The 22,182-nt window shown below is 42.8% G+C and overlaps 2 protein-coding genes across 3 annotated transcripts in view; one reads left to right on the plus strand and one right to left on the minus strand.

The window, feature by feature from the left end:
* The window catches only part of LOC137373011 (complement factor H-like), a 621,771-nt gene that overhangs the window by 306,857 nt on the left and 292,732 nt on the right, over nucleotides 1-22,182 (minus strand). The gene's annotated exons all lie outside the window — the stretch shown is intronic.
* aspm (assembly factor for spindle microtubules) overlaps nucleotides 5,688-22,182 on the plus strand; it is a 103,468-nt gene continuing 86,973 nt past the window's right edge. For both annotated transcript variants that reach the window (XM_068037705.1, XM_068037707.1), the window contains exons 1-5: nucleotides 5,688-6,048; nucleotides 9,414-9,554; nucleotides 16,098-17,400; nucleotides 18,454-18,543; nucleotides 21,606-21,752. In XM_068037705.1, the coding sequence (XP_067893806.1) occupies nucleotides 5,791-6,048; nucleotides 9,414-9,554; nucleotides 16,098-17,400; nucleotides 18,454-18,543; nucleotides 21,606-21,752 (1,939 nt within the window). In that variant the 5' untranslated portion in view covers nucleotides 5,688-5,790. The remainder of the gene's footprint in view (nucleotides 6,049-9,413; nucleotides 9,555-16,097; nucleotides 17,401-18,453; nucleotides 18,544-21,605; nucleotides 21,753-22,182) is intronic.

Consider the following 22,182-nt stretch of genomic DNA (forward strand, 5'->3'; position numbering starts at 1 on the left):
CTAAAAGGTAGGACAGATGATGAGCGGTGGCAGGTGTTTAAGGAGATATTCAATTCGTCCCAACTAAAATATATTCCGGAGAGGAAGAAAGATTCTAAGAGGGGAAAAAAACATCCATGGCTAAGCAAGGAAGTTAAGGATAACATAAAGACAAAAACTACGGCATACCACATTGCAAAAGCCAGTGGCAGGCTGGAAGATTGGGAAACTTTTAAAGATCAACAAAGGGTTACTAAAAAAGTAATAAAAAGAGCAAAGGTAAATTATGAAAGAAAACTAACGCAAAATATGAAAACAGATAGCAAAAGTTTCTATATGTACATAAAAGGTAAGGGAGTAGCTAAAGTGAATGTTGGTCCTTTGGTGGATGAGACTGGGGAGTTAAAAGAGGGGAACACAGAAATGGCAGAGACACTAAATCAGTATTTTGCCTCAGTTTGCATGGTGGAGGGCACTAGTACTATCCCAATATTAAATGGAAATGCAGAGGTTATAGAAAGAGAGGAACTTAGAAAAATCATCATCACCAGGGAAAAAGTACTGAGCAAACTATTGATATTGAAGGAAGACAAGTCCCCAGGGCCTGATGGCCTACATCCTAGGGTTTTAAAGGAAGTGGCAGCAGAGATGGTGGATCCATTGGTTATAATATTCCAAAATTCCGTGGATGCGGGAAAGGTTCCAGTGGATTGGAAAAAGCTAATATAATGCCCTTATTCAAAAAGGGAGGGAGGCAGAAAGTAGGAAACTGCAGACCAGTTAGTTTAACATCTGTCATTGGGAAATTGTTAGAATCCATTATTAAGGAAGTAATAACAGGGCATTTAGAAAGTCAAAATGCAATCCATCAGAGTCAGCATGGTTTTATGAAGGGTAAGTTGTGTTTGACTAATTTTTGAGATTTCTTTGAAGCTGCAACAAGCAAAGTGGATAATAGGGATCCGGTAGACTTCCAGAAGGCATTTGATAAGATGCCGCACAAAAGGTTAATACACAAGTTAAGATCACATGGGGTTAGGGGCAATTTATTAGCTTGGATAGAGGATTGGCTAACCAATAGAAAACAGAGAGTCGGGATAAATGGGTCCTTTTCTGGTTGGCAAGATGTAACTAGTGGGGTGCCACAACGTTCGGTCCTTGGGCCCCAACTATTTACAATATATATTAATGACTTGGATGCAGGGATAGAAGGTAGTATAGCCAAATTTGCAGATGTCACTAAAATAGGTGTGTTAGTAAGTTGCAATAAAGAAATAAGAAATTTGCAAATGGATATGGATAGGTTAGGTGAATGGGCCAAAATTTGGCAGATGAAGTTTAATGTGTGAGGTTATCCACTTTGGTTAGAAGAATAGAAAGGCAAATTAGTATCTAAATGTAGAGAAACTTCAGAATGCTTTTGGTGCAGAGGGATCACGTGCATGAATCGCAGAAAGCTAGTATGCAGGTATAGCAGGTAATAAGGAAGGCAAATGGAAATTTGGCATTTATTGCTAAAGGAATAGAATATAAAAGTAGGGAAGCGTTGCTGCAACTGTACAAGGCATTAGTGAGACCGCACCTGGAGTATTGCGTACAATTTTGGTCCCCTTTCTTGAGGAGGAATGTAGTTGCATTGGAAGCAGTTCAGAGGAGGTTCACTAGATTGATTCCAGGGATGAGGGGTTTGTTTTATAAAGACAGATTGAGCAGTTTAGGCCTTTACTCTCTAGAATTTAGAAGAATGAGAGGAGATCTAATTGAGGTATATAAAATGATTAAGGGGATTGACAAAGTAGACGTAGAGAGGATGTTTCTTCTGGTGGGGCAATCTAGAACGAGAGGTCATAGTTTTAGGATAAGGGGTAGCAGATTTAAAACAGAGATTAGGAGAAATTACTTCTCTCAAAGGGTCGTGAGTCTGTGGAATTCACTACCCCAGAATGCGGTGGATACCGGGACATTGAGTAAATTTAAGGAGGAGATAGACTTTTAATTAGTAATGGGTTGAAGGGTTATGGAAAACGGGCAGGAAAGTGGAGTTGAGGCCAAGATGAGATCAGCCATGATCATATGGAATGGCGGAGCAGGCTTGAGGGGCCGATTTGCCTCCTCCTGCTCCTAGTTCTTATGACCTTATGCTAGACCCCCACCTGCCAAGAATGAGGCACATTAATTTCGCCATATGGACACTAAATTTCAAATTGCTGCTTAAGTGAGGAAAGGACTTGTTTAAAAAATCACCAGACCCTTGGCTGGAAAAACATTTTTGCATACTAACAGCCAGTGCTTGGAAGGGCAAAGGAGCTATTCCCTGCTCCAATTTCACCCACAAAGGACTTTGAGTGCCAGATATTGTGTGTACGAAGAGACATTCCAGGGTCGGCTAAGACCAGAGAATCCACAAACAGATGTGGTCAGACCAGCGAGTCACATGACTAACATGCCTGGGTTTTTCTGAATTGTACAAACTATTTGAACTCAGAGTGCCTGTTGGCTCCTGGACTGAAAAGACCTCTCCAGGCTGGCTCACTACAGCCTCTCCTGTCTACTCCCATCTCTTTTTCACAGAACTCCAAATCCACTGCAGACACATGAACCGCAAGACAGAAAAGTCTCCTACAGCGAACAAAGAAGAATACTGGGCCCCAATGAAAAGCAAGATCTACCTACAATCAAGGAATCTACAGTGAGCTCAAAGATCCCTCTCAAAAACCCTCTTCAGAGATTGCTTCAAACTTTTCCACTTTATTTTTTCTTCTGCTCTGTTCTGTCCCTATCTACATGTGTGTATCGCATATGCATGTTAACATGGGTGCATCGTGTATCCGTAGGCATTAACCAAATTAGAGTTTAAGTTCAAGTTTAATAAATTTCAACCTTTCTTCTTTAAACATAAGAAAACCTGTTTTTGCTGGTTTCGTTGCCTTATAATTGGAAAGCAGTGAACAAAGATTCACCAAGGGGGGAGCTAAAAACACTGTGTGTTTAAAATTAAAACCCTGTTATGGTAAGACCAGGTGAAGGCTGAGAGGGAACCCTAGACCCCTTTCTCACCTGGTCGTAACACTACCATGTAATCCATTTCCCATAGCTTGCCCATTCACTTTATTCATCAATATCTCTTTGTGATTTTGTGCTTCCATCGACACTGTTTAAAATGTCACCTAACATTATGTCATTAGCCAATTGGGATATGTGTCTTTCAATCCCATTATGTAAGTCATTAATAAATATGGTGAGAAGTTGAGGCCCAAAAACGAATAATACAGCATCATCACCGTAGTCACCTCCTGCCATTTGGAATACCTGCCCATTATTGCCATCTCTGTCACCTGCAGTTCAGCCAATTTCCTAACTAGTGTATGGAAGTGTGACCAGCCTTTGTGTATATCAATGTATTGCAATGTGACTGTCTCCTAATGATGGCAGTGTGACCAGCCCCCAGTGCATGGCGGTGTGACCAGACCCATGTGTATGGCAGTGCGGCTAGCCCTATTGTTGGCAGTGTGACCATCCCCAAGTGTATGGCAATGTGATCAGCCTGTAGTATATGGCTGTGTGATCGGCCCCCAATATACGGCAGTGTGACTGTCCCGTACTGTATAGCAGTATGACCAGCCTGTCATGTATGGTAGTGTGACCAGCCTCTAGTGTATGTCAGTGTGACCATCCTCCAGTGTGTGGCATTGTGACAACAACCAATGTATGGCAGTGTGACCAGCGTCCAGTGTACAGCAGTGTGACCATCCCCCAATGTATGGCAGTGTGACCAGCATCCAGTGTGTGGCAGTGTGACCATCGTCCAGAGTGTGGCAGTGTAACCAACCTCCAGTGTACGACAGTGACTAGCCTCGAGTGTACGCAATGTGACCATTTTCCAATGTACGATAGTGTGTCCAGCCTCCAGTGTACAGCAGTGTGGCCAGGCTCCAGTGTGTATGGCAATATGACAAGGCTCCAGTCTATGGCAGAGTGACCACCCTCCAGTGGATAACAGTGTGACCGGCCTCTCCTGTATCGGAATGTTACCACCCTCCACTGTACGACAGTGTGACCAGCCTCTAGTGTATGACAGTGTGACCAGCGTCTAGTGTACGACAGTATGACCAGCCTCCAGTGTATGGCAATGTGACCAGACTCTAATGTATGGCAATGTGACCAGCCTCCAGTGTATGACAGTGTGACCAGGCTCTAGTATACAATGGTGTGACCAGCCTCCAGTGTACGGCATTGTGACCAGCCTCCGGTGTACGGCAGTGTGACCAGCCTCCAGTGTATGACAGTGTGACCAGGCTCTAGTATACAATGGTGTGACCAGGCTCTAGTGTACGACGGTGTGACCAGGCCTTAGGTATGGGAATGTGACCAGCCTCCAGTGTACAGCAGTGTGACCGGCCTCCAGTGCATGGCAATGTGACCAGCCTCCAGTGTACAGCAGTATGACCAGCATCCAGTGTATGTCAGTGTGACCAGTTTCTAGTGTACGGTAGTGTGACCAGTCTCCAGTGTATGACAGTCTCACCATCCTCCAGTGTACAGCAGTGTGACCAGCATCCAGTGTACGGCAGTGTGACCAGCCTCTAGTGCATGACATTGTGGCTATGCTCCAGTGTACGGCAATGTGACCATCCTCCAGTGGATAGCAGTGTGACCAGCCTCTCCTGTATGGGAACGTGACCACCCGCCACTGTACGACTGTGACCAGGATCCAGTGTACGACAGTGTGACCAGCCTCTAGTGCACGACAGTGTGGCTAGCCTCAAGTGTATGGCAATGTGACCATTCTCCATTACACGATAGTGTGACCAGGATCCAGTATGCAATGGCATGACCAGCTTCTAGTGGGTGACGGTGTGACCAGCCTCCAATGTATGGCAGTGTGGCTAGCCTCCAGCGTATGGCAGTGTGACCATTCTGCAGTTCCGAAGAAGGGTCACTGACCCGAAACGTTAACTCTGCTTCTCTTTTCACAGATGCTGCCAGACCTGCTGAGTGGTTCCAGCATTTCTTGTTTTTATTTCAGATTTCCAGCAACCGCAGTATTTTGCTTTTATATTACTGCAGTGTATAACAGTGTGACCAGGCTCTGGTGTACAACGCTGTGACCAGCCTCCAATGTACAACGGTTTGACCAGGTTCTAGTGTATGGGAAAGTGACCAGCCTCTAGTATATGACAGTGTGACCAGCCTCCAGTGTCTGGCAGTGTGAGCAACCTCTTGTGGCTGACATCGTGGCCAGTCTCCAGTGTAGGGCAGTTTGACGAGCGTCCAGTGTACGGCAATGTGACCTGCCTCCAGTGTACGGCAGTGTGGACAGCCTCCAGTGAACAGTAGTGTGACCAGCATCCAGTGTACGGCAGTGCTGACTAGCCCCCGACACGGAGCAGTTCCCTGGCTCAGAGCCACCCTCTCGCCACCACCAACCGTCACCCGCTGTCCGGAGGAGATTTGAACATATTCGGATTCGGCATTTTGATGTAGGCGCGCGCGATTGGTCGGAATATTGTGAGAAGCCGAGCGCTGATTGGGCGATGGGGTTTGAAAGATGGGGGCGGGGCCCACAAGGAGGCGGTAACTATGGCGCACTGCTCTCCCATTGGCTTAGATTTCGGAACGCCTGATTGGTGAGTGAAATACAGATGCCGGCGAGCGATTGGCTGGAGTTGGCAGTTTGAATTCAGTGACGGGTGGGAGGGACTGGAAAGTGACTTTGTTTTGCGCGGAGGGGCCACTGTGCTAACGGCCGTGTACGGAGCAGAGAGTAGAACGGCTGTACCCTGCTGGTGTTTGTGCTGGATAGGCGTCTCTATGGAGGTGCACTCGGCCCATTGCCCTCACGGCAGAGCCATGGCGGCGGCTAGCGGAGGCGACGATGATGTCCCTGTCCTCACACTTACTCACTTCGCCCGAATCCCGTTCGTCTGCTTCAAAACAGTGCAAACCGGCTGCTCGAAAACCGAGACCTTGGCCATCGAAAACCCCGAGAGCGTCCCGATCCTGGTAGTGATCGACAAGTTTCCCACCTCCAAGGGATTTTCAGTGAACGAACAGGAATTTGTGATAGAGGTAAGGTCAGTCTCTCACCTCGGCTCATGTTGTCCCATGGCTGCGATCTTAATGTGGAAAAATGCTGCGTTAAGCAGGTGGAGTTACTGTGTTGGTGTGTTGAGTTCTTGTGCCAAGATTTGCAGTGCATCTGGAGCTCCCAGCACGCTATAGGCTGAAAGAGTTGGCCAAGTGCTTGCGTTTAGCCCGCTTGCTTTATAACTATTTAAACAAAATAACTAAATAATGGTTAAAATATCTTAAAAGTGAGTGAATGTGGTGGAGCATGAGAATTAAATCGGAGCAACAAACTATAGATTAACCCAAATGTTAATTGTGTGTGTTATAGTATAAATATGATTATGCCACAGAACTACAATCGTGGTTTATTTGAAAGCAACGTGTGATGGCTGCATTTTTTTTATTCGTTCATGGGATGTGGGCGTCGCTGGCTGGACCAGCATTTATTGCCCATCCCTAATTGCCCTTGAGAAGGTGCATCTCAGTTAAAGGATGTTATGCTGATGGTCATATCATTTTCATTGTTTCCTTTTCCATCGTTTGCCTGGTTACAATTAAACTTAGATTGGAACTTTTGTTTTAAATTGTAGGCTTATAAACCATCTTAATGCCAAATTATTTGACTTAAAAAAATCAGCTTTATTTTCTGGAAAATTGTCAAGTGTCATTTGTTTCATATCAGATTGACATTGATCTCCACTACAGCAAACTAGTCTAAGATATCTTGCAATTCCTGATATCAGTTTGAAAAAAAAACCTTGCCTTTGTTTTATGCGACCTCAAGATGTTATAGTGCTTTATAGTCAATAAACTGTTTTGAAGTGTGGTCACTTTTACAATGTAGGAAAGTGCAGTAGACTAGAAGGAGTAAATAAGTTTGTCACTGATCACTGTTTGGTGCGTTTACCACCTGGGGGTAATAGAACACGTCTTGCTATAATGGAGTTCACAGTTGGATTTCTGATACAATTTATAGTTCTTTTTTTTATCGATGCATACCTGTGACAGTTTTACCTTTTTTACACAAAACATCCCTGTACCTTTTCTGAAAAGGGGACGAGAGTTCCTTTGCTGGTTTGGAAATTGAAGCACTGATGTAAACTGGCTCCAAAGTACAATATGTAAGTTTTGTATATAATGCAATATTGTTACAACCAGATGCGGAAGGTGTCTAGGTGTCTCTATCAGCCTTCACCTGATCTTACTGTAACAGGGCTTAATTTTAAACAAACTTTTTTTTTTAGCTCCCCTTTGGTGAATCCTTGTTCACCGCTTTCCAATTATAAGGCAAAGAAACCAGCAGGCTTTCTTAGGTTTTAAAAAAATGTTGAAATTTATTAAATTTATACAGGAGGTATGATCAGTAAGTTTGCAGATGACACGAAAATTGGTGGTGTCGTAAATAGTGAGGAGGAAAGCCTTAGATTACAGGACTATATAGATGGGCTGGTAAGATGGGCGGAGCTGTGGCAAATGGAATTTAATCCTGACAAGTGTGAGGTGATGCATTTTGGGAGGACTAACAAGGCAAGGGAATATACAATGGGTAGTGGGACCCTAGGAAGTACAGAGGGTCAGAGGGACGTTCATGTACTTGTCCATAGATCACTGAAGGCAGCAGCACGGGTAGATCAGGTGGTTAGGAAAGCATATGGGATACTTGCCTTTATTAGCCGAGGCATAGACTATAAGAGCAGGGAGGTTATGATGGAGCTATATAAAACGCTAGTTAGACCACAGCTGGAGTACTGTGTACAGTCTGGGCACCACACTATAGGAAGGATGTGATTGCACTGGAGCGGGTGCAGTAGAGATTCACCAGGATGTTATTTGGGCTGGAGCATTTCAGCTATGAAGAGAGACTGAAAAGGCTGGGGTTGATTTCCTTAGAGCAGAGAAGGCTGAGGGGAGATATGATTGCGGTATACAAAATTATGAGGGGCATTGATAGGTTAGATAGGAAGAAACTTTTTCCCTTAGCGAAGGGGCCAGTAACCAGGGGGCATAGATTTAAGGTAAAGTGCAGGATATTTAGAGGGGATTTGAGGAAAAAAAATTTCACCCAAAGGGTGGTTGGAATCTGGAATGCACTGCCTGAAGAGGTGGTAGAGGCAGGAACCCTCACAACATTTAAGAAGTATTTAGGTGAGCACTTGAAACGCCATAGCATACAAGGCTACGGGCCAAGTTCTGGAAAACGGGATTAGAATAGTTCGGTGCTTGATGGCCGGCACAGACTCAATGGGCCGAAGGGCCTGTTTCTGTGCTGTATAATTCCATGACTCTAAACTCTAATTCGGTTGACGTCTACGGATACACGACGCGCCCACGCTAGCATGCATACGTGATACACACATGCAAATAGAGACAGAAAAGAGCAGAAGAAAAATCAAGTGGAAAAGTTTGAGGCAATATCTGAAGAGTTTTTGTTATGGTTCTTCGAGCTCACTGTAGACTCCTTGATTGTAGGTAGATCATGCTTGGGGCCCAGTATTCTTCTTAAACCTGATTTGTTGTAGGACACTTTTCTCTCTCTGGGTTCATGTGTCTTCAGTGGAGTCAGAGGCTTGTGGGAAAGAGATGGGAGCAGGCAGACAGGAGAGGCTGTGGCAAGCCAGCCAGGAGAGATCTTCTCAGTCCAGGAGCATTCTGCTTTTTTCCCAAACTGCTTGTACAAATTCAAAAAACTCAGGTTGCCCAGCAGGTTAGTCATGTGACTAGCTGGTTTGACCATGTCCGTTTGTGTATTCAGCCATCTTAACAGTCAACCTGGAATGCGAGCTCCCCCACCTTCAATGTCTGGTGATCAAAAGTCCATTGTGGCTTGAATGTGTCAGGGAATGGCTGCTTTGTCCTTCCATACACTGTCTGTTAATATGCAAACTTCTTTTCCAGCCATGGCTGATCTGTTTAACAACTCCTTTCTTCACTCCAGTAACAGTTTAAAATCAATGTTCATGACAAAATTAATGTGCCTCATTCTTGGCAAGTGGGGGCCTAGCATGACAATATGCATGCCCTTTGCAACAATCTTGTAAGGCTTGATTTCCATTCTCCTGTAATGTGTAATGGCTTCAGAACCCATGGTGCTAAACAATGTTTTACTGCAAGATGGTTGTGTGCTGTCATTCTTTCAGTTGTGTGGTAGAAAAAAGCATTTAAAAGTGTTGGTGATTTGCAGTGTTGGCTGCAACCTGATATAGAAATGTGTTCCTATATGTATTTAAAATTGTTGAGCAGGTCCTGCGGTAGCTGTTGGTATCTCATTCCGAGCTGTGCTATCCTTATTTATTTTTAATTGTGCAAGAGATTAATTAAAACCTTTATTATAACTAACCTTTTGAAATGTGTGCTTCCTTTCACAGCCAGCAGAAAGATATTACCTTTCTATAACTTGGACACCAATAGATGCTGGAGGGGTTCGAGAAACAGTGACATTTAATGTTGGCTGTGTGAAAGTTCTTTGCATTCTTCTGGGCAAGGCAGCAGATCCACCCAAAAGAAAGGTGAGAGAATTTGTTCCTGTTTCATAATTAACACTATATGATGTTCCCGGTTGAAATGTTACATTGTTTAGAGTCTTTTCTTCATTTTCCTTCCTTATTTTTTCCTCTCAAAATGTAGTATCTCAGAGTTCCTTGTGTTAAGTCACACTTCTGCCTCTGCCAAGCTGGCTGTGGTCTCTGAAATTTTTCAATTGTTTCTGTTTTGCCAAACTGCCTATCATTGTATTAGCAATACCTTTTGATGTTGTGCACCCTATCCCAAAATCCAAATCATTTATAAAAATAGCAAATGCTGGAAATACTCAGCAAGTCAGACAGCATCTGTGGAGGGCAAAGGAGAGTTAATGTTTCAGATGGATGACTTTCTTGTCAGATGCTGCTTGATCTGAGTATTTCCAACATTTTCTGTTCATAATTCGAATTTCCATCATCCGCAGTATTTTTGTTCAAATCATTTATGCAAATTGACCAAGGCATTCTTTTCAAATCCTTGACATACCTATCTAATCTGAATTCCCTTTGTGTTCATTTGTGTGTGGATTTGGACTGGCAAAAGCCCAATACTTCTATCTCCATTTGTTTCTATTGGGCCCTTCTTTTCTGTCTCCTTCCCGTGTAACTCAGTCAAGCCATTTTGTTTTTCTCCTTTCATGTTCCCTCCCAACTTATCAAGTCTCTTCTGCCTTATTACTCTCCTGCCTCTCGGACTTGAATCCTCCTTGAGTAAAATCACAGCTACGATCTATGCTTCTCTCAGCATTCTGCCAGGATCCATTGAGTCACCTGCCATTACTTTCTAGCAAGGATCAACCCAAACTGCCTCCTCTTTGCTGATCATCATGGCCACTGGGGTTAATTTAGCCAGGTCTCTTCATATCCTGCTGGCTACACCCACTGTTGTCCAATTGCTGCCAATGGATCAACAACCATTTTTCTTTTTTTAAGATTCATTCATAGGATGTAGAGATCGCTGGCAAAACCGTTATTGTCCGTCCCTAATTACCTTTGACAATGTGATGGTGAGCTGCTGCCTTGAAACGCTGCAGTATGTTTGGTGAAGGTACTCCCACAATGCTGTTAGGGAGGGAATTCCAGGATTTTGACCCAGTGACGATGAAGGTACAGCAATATGGTTTCAAGTCATGGTGATGTGTGACTTGGGAGTTTGCAGGTGACTGTTTTCCCAGGCCTCTGCTGCCCTTGTTCTTCTAAGTGCTGGAGGCGCTGTCGAAGAAATCTTGGCGAGATACTGCAGTGCATCTTGTAGATGGTACACACTAGAGCATGGCTACTCGACCCGAACCTGATGGGACCCGACGACATATGTCGGGATTGGGTCAGGTCGGGTCGCTCTTCCGGGTCCGGCATTTGGGCTGAGGCTGGGTGGGACACACTCTATCACCACCTCCGGTAAGTGGCTCCAATGTTAATGTACTTTTTGGACTAGAAAGGTTGTTTAGTTAGTTTTTTTAAGTTTGTGCAGATAAGTAACAAAGTGAAAAACGGAAGGTAGGTTAACTGATGGTTGGGTCGGGCGCGGGAAAAAAATGAAAGGACTTGGGCACGGGTCAGATGTGGTTCTGTCGGGCTCAGGTCGGGTTTCATTTGCAGACCCGAGCTGGCCTTTAGTACACACTGCAGCCATGTGTGCCAGTGATGAAGGGAGTGAATATTTAAGGTGGTATTTGGGATGGCAATCGAGCAGGTTGCTTTGTCCTGTATAGTGGTGAGCTTCTTGAGTGTTGTTGGAGCTGCTCTCATCCAGACAAGTGGAGAATATTCCATTGCACTCCTGACTTGTGCCTTGTAGGTGGTGGAAAGGCTTTGGGGAGTCAGGAGGTGAGTCACATCACACAGTACCCAGCCTTTGACCTGCTCTTGTAGCAACAGTATTGGCTGGTCCAGTTAAGTTTCTGATCAGTGGTGATCCCAGGATGTTAATGGTGGGCGATTTTGGCAATGTTAATGCTATTGAATGTCGAAGGGAGGTGGTTAGACTCTTTTGTTGGAGATGATCATTGTCTGGCACTTGCATGTCGCAAATGTTACTTGCCACTTATCAGTCCAAGCCTGAATATTGTCCTGGCCTTGGTGCATGCTGATGCAGGCTGCTTTATTATGTGAGGAGTTGCAAATTGAACTGAACAACACCAAGAATAAAAGGGAAGGTATGTAACAGGGCACAAGGCAGGAGAGATTAAATGACAGAATAGATGATGGTGCAAGGCAAAAGGGGCGGTAGTGGGACAAGAAACAAAAGATGTGTCTGAAGGAGGTGTAAATGGGAAAAGCAGAATAGTTACCAACAGCTGCTGGCCAAAAATAATATTTAAAAAATGGGCTCAGAGGTTATGATTTGAAATTGTTGAACTCATTGAGTCCAAAAGGCTGTTAAGTGCCTAATTGGAAGACGAGGCTATTCCTTTAGCTTGCATTGAGCTTCATTGGAACAGTGTAAGAGACCGAGGACAGAAAGAGATCGGACTGGGAGAGAACCGTGAATTAAAATGACAGGTGACTGGAAGCTCAAGTTCACACTTGTGGATTGATCAGTGATGTTCTGCAAAGCGCTTGCCCAATCCCTAATGTAGAGGAGACTGCATCATGAGCAGAGAATACAGTATACTAAATTGAAAGAAGTACAAGAAAATAACTTGCACCTGGAATGTGTGTTTTGGGCCTTGGGCGGTGAGAAGGGCGGAGGTAAAAGGGGCAGGTATTGGATCTCCTGTGCTTGCATGGATAGGTCCTGTGAGAAAGTGTTGGGGATGATTAAGCAGTGAACCAGGATGTTGGGGGGCGCGGGGAGGGGTGGCGGGTGCGGTCCCTTTGGAATGCTGAAAGGGAAGGTGAGGGGAAGATTTGTTTGGTGGTGGAATCACACTGGAGGTGGCGGAAATTGTGGAGGATGATCTGTTTGAATGTAGAGGCTGGTGGGTTGGAAGATGAGGACAAGAGGACCGAGGGGAGAAGAAAGAATGAGAACAGAGTTATGGGAAATGGGATGGACACTTCTGACAATCTGTCAACCATGGTCGGGGGAGGGTGTGGGACCGGGGGTAATCTTGCATCAAGGGAAAAGGATGATGTGACTGAAGCGCTGGTATGGAAGATGGCTTTGTCAGAACAGATGTGAACGAGATGGAGAAACTGGGAGAATGGAATAAGTGTCCATTTAGCATGGTGGTGGTCCACTTAACACAATGTGAGGTGTCCTTAGTGTCATTATTTTGACTCCACAAGGACGGTGTGGTGGTCGCTACTCCCAATACTGTCGTGGACAGATGCATCATGTGACTATTGTCAAGGATGAGGTCAAGTAGGTTTTTTCTGTCGTTGGCCTGCATCAGAGGTGAAAGAACCAAGTCTGGCAGCCATGTACTTTATGGCACGGTGAGTAGTGGTACTATCGAGCCACTCTTGGTGATGGACCTTTGAAGTCCCCACCTGGGGCACATTCTCTGCCCTCGGTGTTTCTTCCAAGTTGCCATTTGATTCACTTTGGCTGCAGGGAAGATAAATGATGTGACGTTAATGGTGAGTTTCACAAAATAAGGGAGGCAAAAACATTATGATTCATGTAAAAGCTTCAACTTAAGTTAGTCTGAAGATACTTGCATGAAAAGAAGGCTGCTGATCCTTGGGGCGGCAAGCACAGAATGTTTTATATTTGGGGCAATCATGTTGCTTGGAGCAGTGACGATGGGTTCCACCAGTGAAGGGCCACCCCCGCCACATGATCCCATGTGTTCCCTGTGCCCATTGCCGCATGGCTAATTGACATGCAAAATCGCGTGGGAAACGGGATTTGCAGCGGAAGTTAGAATAACACCGGTCCTGCTGTTTGGAATGCCGTGGCACTCATAAAGGAGACCAAAGGTGGAATCTTGATGTGCCAATGGCCCTGGTGTGCCCTCAGTACATTAGAACTGGCTGGATTTTATGCAGCAACAAAGGAATTGGTAAAGGATAAAAGACCAAAGTCCATCTAGTTTACTCTGTTGTAGTTAACAACGTTAACTCTGCTTCTCTTTCCACAGATGCTGCCAGACCTGCTGAGTGGTTCCAGCATTTCTTGTTTTTATTTCAGATTTCCAGCATCCGCAGTATTTTGCTTTTATCCATCTAGTTTACCTTCTACTCGCCTTGAAATCCCATGATGCAATGAAAATGGAGCTGTTGGCTGATCATAGCAATTAAATTCCATCAATTAGTCTCTAACAGACCCAGAAATGACATGCAGAAAACAACATGGAGAGTTTAGGGAACCATAGGTCCAAAGTTACCTTTTTCCTCCAAGCATGTAACACTTGTCCTTTGATCAGATCTGGGGAAAGCAGTGAAAGGGTTTGAGAGCTTAAAACTATCGTTATCACTAGACAAAAAAAGTACTCGGCAAACCAACGGGACTAAAGGCTGACGAGTCCCCTGGACCTGATGGCCTGCATCCTAGGGTCTTAAAAGAAGTGGATGAATTGGTTGTAATCTTCCAAAATTCCCAAGATTATGGAGAGGTCCCAGCGGGTTGGAAAACCGCAAATGTAACACCCCCATCTAAGAAAGGAGGGAGGCAGAACGCAGGAAACTTGGCCAATTAGCGGAACATCTGTCTTTGGGAAAATGCTAGAATCCGTTATTAAGGAAGGAAAATGAAGCAGGACATTTAGAAAATCATAATACAGTCCAGCAGAGTTCACACAGTTTTACTATAGGGAAGTCGTGTTTGACAAATATTTTTAAGTTCTTTGAGGCTGTGACAAGCAAGGTGGATAAAGGGGAACCAGTACATGCAGTGTGTTTGGATTTCCAAAAGGCATGGAATAAGGTGCCACATAAAAGGTTTCTGCACAAGATAAGAACTCATGAGGTTGAGATAATACATTAGCTTGGATAGAGGATTGGCTAACTAACAGAAACAGGGAGTCGGAATAAGTGGATAATTTTCAGGTTGGCAGACTTACCAGTGGGATTCCACAGGGATCAGTGCTGCAAACTCAACTATTTACAGTCTATATTAATGACTTGGATGAAGGGACTGAGTATTGTAGCCAAATTTGCTGATGATACAAAGATAGGTTGGTAAGCAAGTTATGAGGAGGACATAGTCTGCAATGGGATATAGATAGGTTAAGTGAGCATACAAAAATTTAGAAGATGGAGTATAATGTGGGAAAATATGAGGTTAATCACTTTGGGAAGAATAGAAGAACAAAATAGATTTAAATGGAGAGAGACTGCAGAATGCTGTGGTACAGAGTGATCTAGTAGTCCTTGTACGTGAAATTTGAAGTTAACATGTAGGTACAGCAAGTAATTAGGAAGGAAAATAGAATGGTGGTTTTTATTGCACAGGGGATGAAATATAAAAGTAGGGAAGTCTTTAGATTAGAGATACAGCACTGAAACAGGCCCTTCGGCCCACCGAGTCTGTGCCGAACATCAACCACCCATTTATACTAATCCTACACTAATCCCATATTCCTACCAAACATCCCCACCTGTCCCTACATTTCCCTACCACCTACCTATACTAGTGACAATTTATAATGGCCAATTTACCTATCAACCTGCAAGTCTTTTGGCTTGTGGGAGGAAACCGGAGCACCCGGAGAAAACCCACGCAGACACAGGGAGAACTTGCAAACTCCACACAGGCAGTACCTGGAATCGAACCCGGGTCCCTGGAGCTGTGAGGCTACGGTGCTAACCACTGCGTCACTATGCCGCCCTACAACTTGCTACAACTGTACAGGGGTTGGTGAGATTGAACCTACATTTCTGCTTACGGTTTTAGCCTTCTTATTTAAGGAGATATATAATTGCATTTGAGGCACTTCAAAGATTTGCTACATTGATTCCTGGAATGAAGGGGTTGCCTTATGAGGAAAGGTTGAGCATATTGGGCCTATACTCATCGGAGTTCAGAAAAATGAAAGTTGATCTACTGAAACAAAAAAGATTCTAAAGGGATATGACAGGGTAGTTGCTGAGAAGATGTTTCCTCTTGTGGGAGAATCTAGAACTAGGGGGCATAGTTTCAAAATAAGGGGTCAAGCATTTAAGACTGAGATGAGGAGGAATTTCTTCTCAGAAGGCGATAAATCTTTGGAAATTTCTACCTCAGAGAGCTGTGGAGGCTGAGTCATTAAATATATTCAAGGCTGAGATAGACAGATTCTTGAACTACAGGGTGTCAAAAGTTCTGGGGAACAGGCAGGAAAGTGGAGTTGAGGCCAAGGTCAGATGAGCCCTGATCTTATTGAATGGCAAAGCAGGTTGAAGGGGCTGTATGGCTTACTTCTGCTCCTATTTCCTATGATCTTGGGAGTAAATTTCAGTACTACAGTATCTTATGTACTGAAACTCTTAAATGAGTTTTCAAGGTTGGTTATAGTTCTAATTTATGTTTTTGATTGCAGTTTCAAGTTTTGTACAAAAGTTGACAAAGCTCTTTGTATGTTATTTGGTTGAGAGTTTGTTTCAAATATCTCGTGCAAAATAGTTTGAATCTTTACAGTCTAAATATTTAATTTACTTTCATAGCGAAGCCTGTGGGAATCGATTAAAAGGAAGAAGGCCTCAGAAGGTTCTGTTCTGTTGAAACCAAAAAGAAGTTCATCAATTGCCAGCAAAACAATCATCATATCACACAAGATGGATAATACGAAAATGGGAGGACCTCGAGGTCCTCTTCAGTCATGTGAAAATCTCAGTCCAGTTGCAGATAGAGTTCCTCCTCTTCATCCTGTGGATGTTTTAGAGTACGACGGTCCTGAGATAATGCAATTATCTCCGATATTACCTCCAAGTCAAATAAAACAAGAATTTGAAAATTGTGCTCCACGGTCTCTGAAAGGTTATGCTCCTTACTCTGTCCTTCAAAGTAATGGAGTATCATTGCAAATTGAGGGGAGGCTGGATTGTGGCAAGAAGCCTGATGAACTGTGCACAGTTGAGACTTTTGTGGAGTCTGGAGTGAATTTGGTTTGTCAACCAGTGAAAGAGTTTTCTATCAAAACACCACCAAAGTTTCCTTGTATTTCTGCTCCTCATACTCCTGTTAATGTACGTCGGATCTTAAGCCCTGATTCTTTTGTAAATGACAGTTATGTCCCTGATGGAGACCCTGAACCAATTGTTGGGTCACCAGTGCTGTCACCGGATCAGTTTCTGAAGGATACAAGGGCAACTATGAACCAGCCTTTGTCCAGTTTAAATCAGGAAAAAGCTGTTGAAGCCTCCTGCAATAAAATTTCATTGCAGTCTGGAAATTTAAGACCGGAAAGGAGCAATGAACGGTTGGACTTTGTGGAAACACTTGGATCACCTAGGCCATTGCAGGTTACTTCTCCTGTTATAAATGTGAGAGAACTGGAGCCAGCAAAGTCGAGGTTAACTTTTTTTGTCAAGCCCAAAATTTCAAATCACCATCAAAGTACGCAGCCACATGGACAGCGTGTACATCAATCCACTGCTCAAACCAAGATGCTGCCAGCCTACACTACTACAGGAACTAAAAGTAAATCTGTCGAACACTGTGAACTGGAGAGAAAAGTTAAACTTCGAAGGAGGCAGTTTGTTGAAGTCAAAACTAGTTGCAGTTCACAGTCTGTTACTGTTGTAGAGACTGAAGCTGTAAACAGCAATCCAAGTCTTGCTAACAAGCCACCCTTTCCAAGCAGAAAGAGAAAAAGTTCAGAATTCTTATCAAACGATGCATGTGAAAATGATATTGATACCAACAAAAGAAAGTCTGTACACATGGAGCAATTGAATAGAAAATCAAGGGTAGTGAGAAAAAACACTTCAAGTGGAGGAGGAAAACAACTGCAGAAAAGAAAATCTGGTATGAATTTATGTACTTAATTTTGTAGAGAGAATATGGTGATTTATGGCTAGTTAATGGACATAAAACTTTATCTTGGTTTCAAGTAAGTCTTCAGATCAACATACTTTTGTTTCTTTCAAACATTTTTGTTATGTATTCCACTATATCCCACAAGTTTATTACTAATGGGACCCTACAGCGGAGCAAGACTTCAATACTGGAGCCCAGTTGGACATTAAAAAATAAGAAAATAATTCAAATTCTTGTGGCCAGAAACAGTTAATATCTGATATGTTGGTGAAACAATGCATATAAATGTATTGAAATTGATCTGTTTGATGTCACCATAAAGTTCAGAGAAAACAGAAGCCTTCTGAATGCGTGGCATTAAACTTGAGCAATTTATACTCCTGTGCTTGCCATAAGCCCAATATAACAATGGCAGAGGTATTTACTACTGTTACAAAATCGTTGTGTCTTTAGTTGTGTTTAAATGTATGAACTTAGCACCTAGCAATGTGAGGTTGGACAGTCACTAAACAGTTCTGCTCTCACATAGGAGTGGGCCATTCAGCTCCTCAAGATCTGATCTCCTTGAATGTTTCCAAAACAATACTGTACAGATGACTACATAGCCAAGCCACCTGTGTGTTATGCACAATCAGATAAGTCCCTGGGTATCTAATAGGTTGCCTCTTACCAATGGATATAATGACTTCTTGGATGTCTTGCCTATAAGGCAAAGAAGGGGTGCACAGTTTATTAAGTTTTGCATGTACGTCGGGCAAGGGATAATGTTTTCCCCAAAGCGGCATCCATTTATCAAGGGGGAAAAAAAGGTCAAAATTCATTCATCTATTGTCAGTGCAAATTGCCACCTAGTGTACTAATAGCTAGTAACTCCAAACCAAGCTCATCTCTGGATAATGGATTGCTAAATTTGTTCAAATAATGTAAATAGAGGGCATTCATGTTTGTTTTTGAAAATCTTTTAAGAGGCTTTCTTTAAGTATTAGTTACTATAGGTTTTAATAGGTTATGGACTAAAATATTAATTTTTGAACTCTACAGTTTCTCAAGTCAAATCCGCTACTACTACTGGAAAGCTTATGCCTGGGGTTGCACAGTCACAATTTACTTTTAGAAAATTGACTAAGACAGGTAGGTAAATGTACAGTTTACTTGCTATATATTTTGTAAAAACAAAAGTGAGATGCACAAACGTACTATGAAATTAGATTGAATTATTCTGAACTGGTGCACTGCAGCTGGGCAGAGAAGTTAAAATAGATAAATGTATTTACCTTAGCAAGGCAGCACAATGGTGAAATTATATCTGGTTCAGTGTGCCAGTGAATATCTAGTTGCTGCTGCAGTCTGTTCAACATGCAAAATGGTTTGTGTAGAAGGTATCTGCTTTGAAAGATGTCGAGCTGAATTTTATTAACGTGCTGCAAGTCGCGGTGGTGCGCTCTGAAGTTGGCGGTTTGCTGAGCTCCCGTGATATTTCGGGCGGGGCCTCGTTTAAATGGAGGGAGCGAAGCACCCGTCCTCTATAACATAGAGGGGGCGGCTGCTCCATCCCAGGCAACGGCGTCCATTTTTAAAGGGCTTCAGGACCTTCACTTTCATTTACATGTTTAAAAGTGCCGTTTTTGTACAAACTGCAGAAAAGTTTTAATTTATCTTTGATTCCCCTCTTTCCCCCCAACCCCCACTCCCACCAAACCTGAGTTCTCATTTAATAAATTGACATATTCCCCCCCCAAAAACAAACTTCTGAAAATGCCGAACCTTCACGCCCCGCCCCCCCCCCCCCCCCATCTTCAGAACATTTGACCCTCACTCCCTTCCCACCATCCCCACATCCAATCAGAGAGGTTTTCCCCACTCCCACACACTGCCCGACCTGAAGATTTCACACCCCCCTCACCAGTGTCACGCCTTGGAACTCCAAACGGAGTTTTGAAGGCGCGGGGGTTCTGACCAATGGCCAGAATATCGGTGTGGGATGGCCAACCAGGACAAGGTAGGTTAATTTGAATGATTTAAAATATTAAAATGAAAGCCCCACTGCCGAGCAGCGGGGTCGGGGAGGCTGCACCGAGGCCTTGCCGCCGTTAAAATGTGGAGAGACCTTCTTGGCGTCAGGGGTAGTGGCGGGCCTCTCCTGGAAGAATTTTCCTGCCCTCGGCGCCGGAGGGCTCATAAAATTCAGCCTGTTGGATCAATAGACCTAGATCGGGTTGTCTGCCTTAATAACAAGAAGAGCCATTCTTTTAAATTTAGTCAAAGACACAATATCTTAAGAGCTGCAGTGCTGTTACTCAAATGGCAATATTAATGAAAAATGATTTTAAATGATTGATCTAAGTCAGGAACTGCGCAAGTCCTTAATAAGCCTCATGGGGCTTGGCAGCTGCAGGTTGCTGACCCCTGGCCTAGGTTATGTTGCTGGCTTTGTGCTGCCATTGGACTAGGCATAGTGAAGTGCTGTACAGCCAAGCATGGAAAACGCATAGGTCTAGAGCCTTGCTTACATGTGTTAAATGCTGGTTTATTATTAAACAGACAGTTGGGTCATTGCTATCTATAAAAAGCTGAGAAATGTACTATGCCAACAATTAGGTGAAAAATCAAGTTTAAAATGCTAGTCAGTTAGACATTCTGGACCTACTTGAATTTGGTCATTCTGATGAGTCTCTCACTGCTTCAGGTTTCTATATTGTGATTCTCATGAGCTGCTTGTCAGAATTTGTTTTGGGCAACTTCAAACTAGAATTATACAAAAGTATTCCATTTTGATTCAAGCCATTTAGTAGCACTTCCTATTAATACATTTTCAATTTCCATTATATGAGAGGTCAACTTATTGCAATCCAGTAAGTAGTGCTGCTGTATAGTTATGTAATCTTGGTCATATACAGTTTTGCTAGATAAAACAAATATATACTCTTATATTCTAAATGAAATCTGTTTAGAATATATGCTGTTCTTGCCATTGTTAATATCGTCAAACGTTGGCCATTACTAGTTCCTTTCAATTGTGTTACTTACTGTCAAATTAAACAACTTGGCAGTAATCATATGATTAGAGTACTTTACATGCGTGGTTTGTAAGCTCTGAGTTTATTGATCTCGGGACAGGTTGGAAACTTGAGGGTGATTATGTTTTATTTTTGAGCTCTTCATTCAGACAAAGACAGAACTTGTTTGTTGCTTTCTTTAAGTTGCTGGCATCATTTATTTGAAATACTTATTGCTAGCATCTTGTAGAGGGATATTTGAATAAGATCTTAAGTTGGATTTTTTTTCAAATAAATATGCTGCTGTGTATTGTGGCATTTGGTAACCTTTAAAGAATTACATTTAAGTGATGATGACTTTTTTTGTTCGTAAAGTAAACTCACTAGACAGGTACATTAATTCTAGTAGCAATTGCTTTACGTACGCTCGCACAATATGGATAAGTAAGTTTTGTGTGCGTATATTTACTTAACGAGGCTGTACCACCATTGAGTAATCAAAGTGGTAAAACACTTGGGATGATCAAAAACACTTGCACTCTGCTTTTTGTTTTGATTATGATTATGATTAGAGATACAGCACTGAAACAGGCCCTTCGGCCCACCGAGTCTGTGCCGAACATCAACCACCCATTTATACTAATCCTACACTAATCCCATATTTCTACCAAACATCCCCACCTGTCCCTATATTTCCCTACCACCTACCTATACTAGTGACAATTTATAATGGCCAATTTACCTATCAACCTGCAAGTCTTTTGGCTTGTGGGAGGAAACCGGAGCACCCGGAGAAAACCCACGCAGACACAGGGAGAACTTGCAAACTCCACACAGACAGTACCCGGAATCGAACCCGGGTCCCTGGAGCTGTGAGGCTGATAACCACTGCGACGCTGTGCCGCCCATGGTTTTACCATGTTACCACCGATTGCACAGAAAAGTTAAAGTAGGAGTACATGCTGTGCACATGAGAATTGAGATCACTTTGGTGATGTGTAGTTATATTTTAAATTTGTTAATCATAAATTCAAGTATCCACATCTGGGATCTGAATCAGACACATGTGGTTAATGGCTAACTTATTGGACTAGACTTCTGTAAAGGATGTGTTGTATAGCAAAGGCTGTTTCCATACACATATTGAGTTATGAATCATTTCTATTAATCATTTAACCAGTTTACTTGTATTTTCAGTTATTCCTAGACATCCAATGCCGTTTGCTGCAAAAAACATGTTTTATGATGAACAATGGAAAGAGAAGCAGGAAAGAGGCTTCACATGGTGGTTAAATTTTATTCTTACTCCTGATGACTTTACAGTGAACACTGACTCCTCTAGAGGTAAGCTATAATCGTTACTGCATGCTTCTCTTAGTATTTACTATTCTACTACATAATAAACTAGTCTACATTTTATAGCCTATGTAGTTTTCAGTCTCAAAAGGTTGTATTTTGAGATTGTGTGTCAACTTTACAGGTGTGCATTAAAGAATTCAATTTTTTTTGCAATAGTTTTCTTTTCAACTCGTGATCGATGAACCATTTGGGCTATCAATTTTAAGCTTTGCATAATCAGTTAAATATATCCTTTCGTGACATCTACAATCCAGTTAGAGACCAGTAAATTTTTTTTTTAAGAAATTCAATTTTTCAGTTATTAACTGAAAAAATTACACCACAAGATTTCACATTTTAAACAAATAACTTTACCATACAAGAGTTAAACAAAGCAAGCACTTCTAACTTAACACTATATTTTGTAATCACATAC

Source organism: Heterodontus francisci, chromosome 8, assembly GCF_036365525.1.
Source record: "Heterodontus francisci isolate sHetFra1 chromosome 8, sHetFra1.hap1, whole genome shotgun sequence".
NCBI lineage: Eukaryota > Metazoa > Chordata > Chondrichthyes > Heterodontiformes > Heterodontidae > Heterodontus > Heterodontus francisci.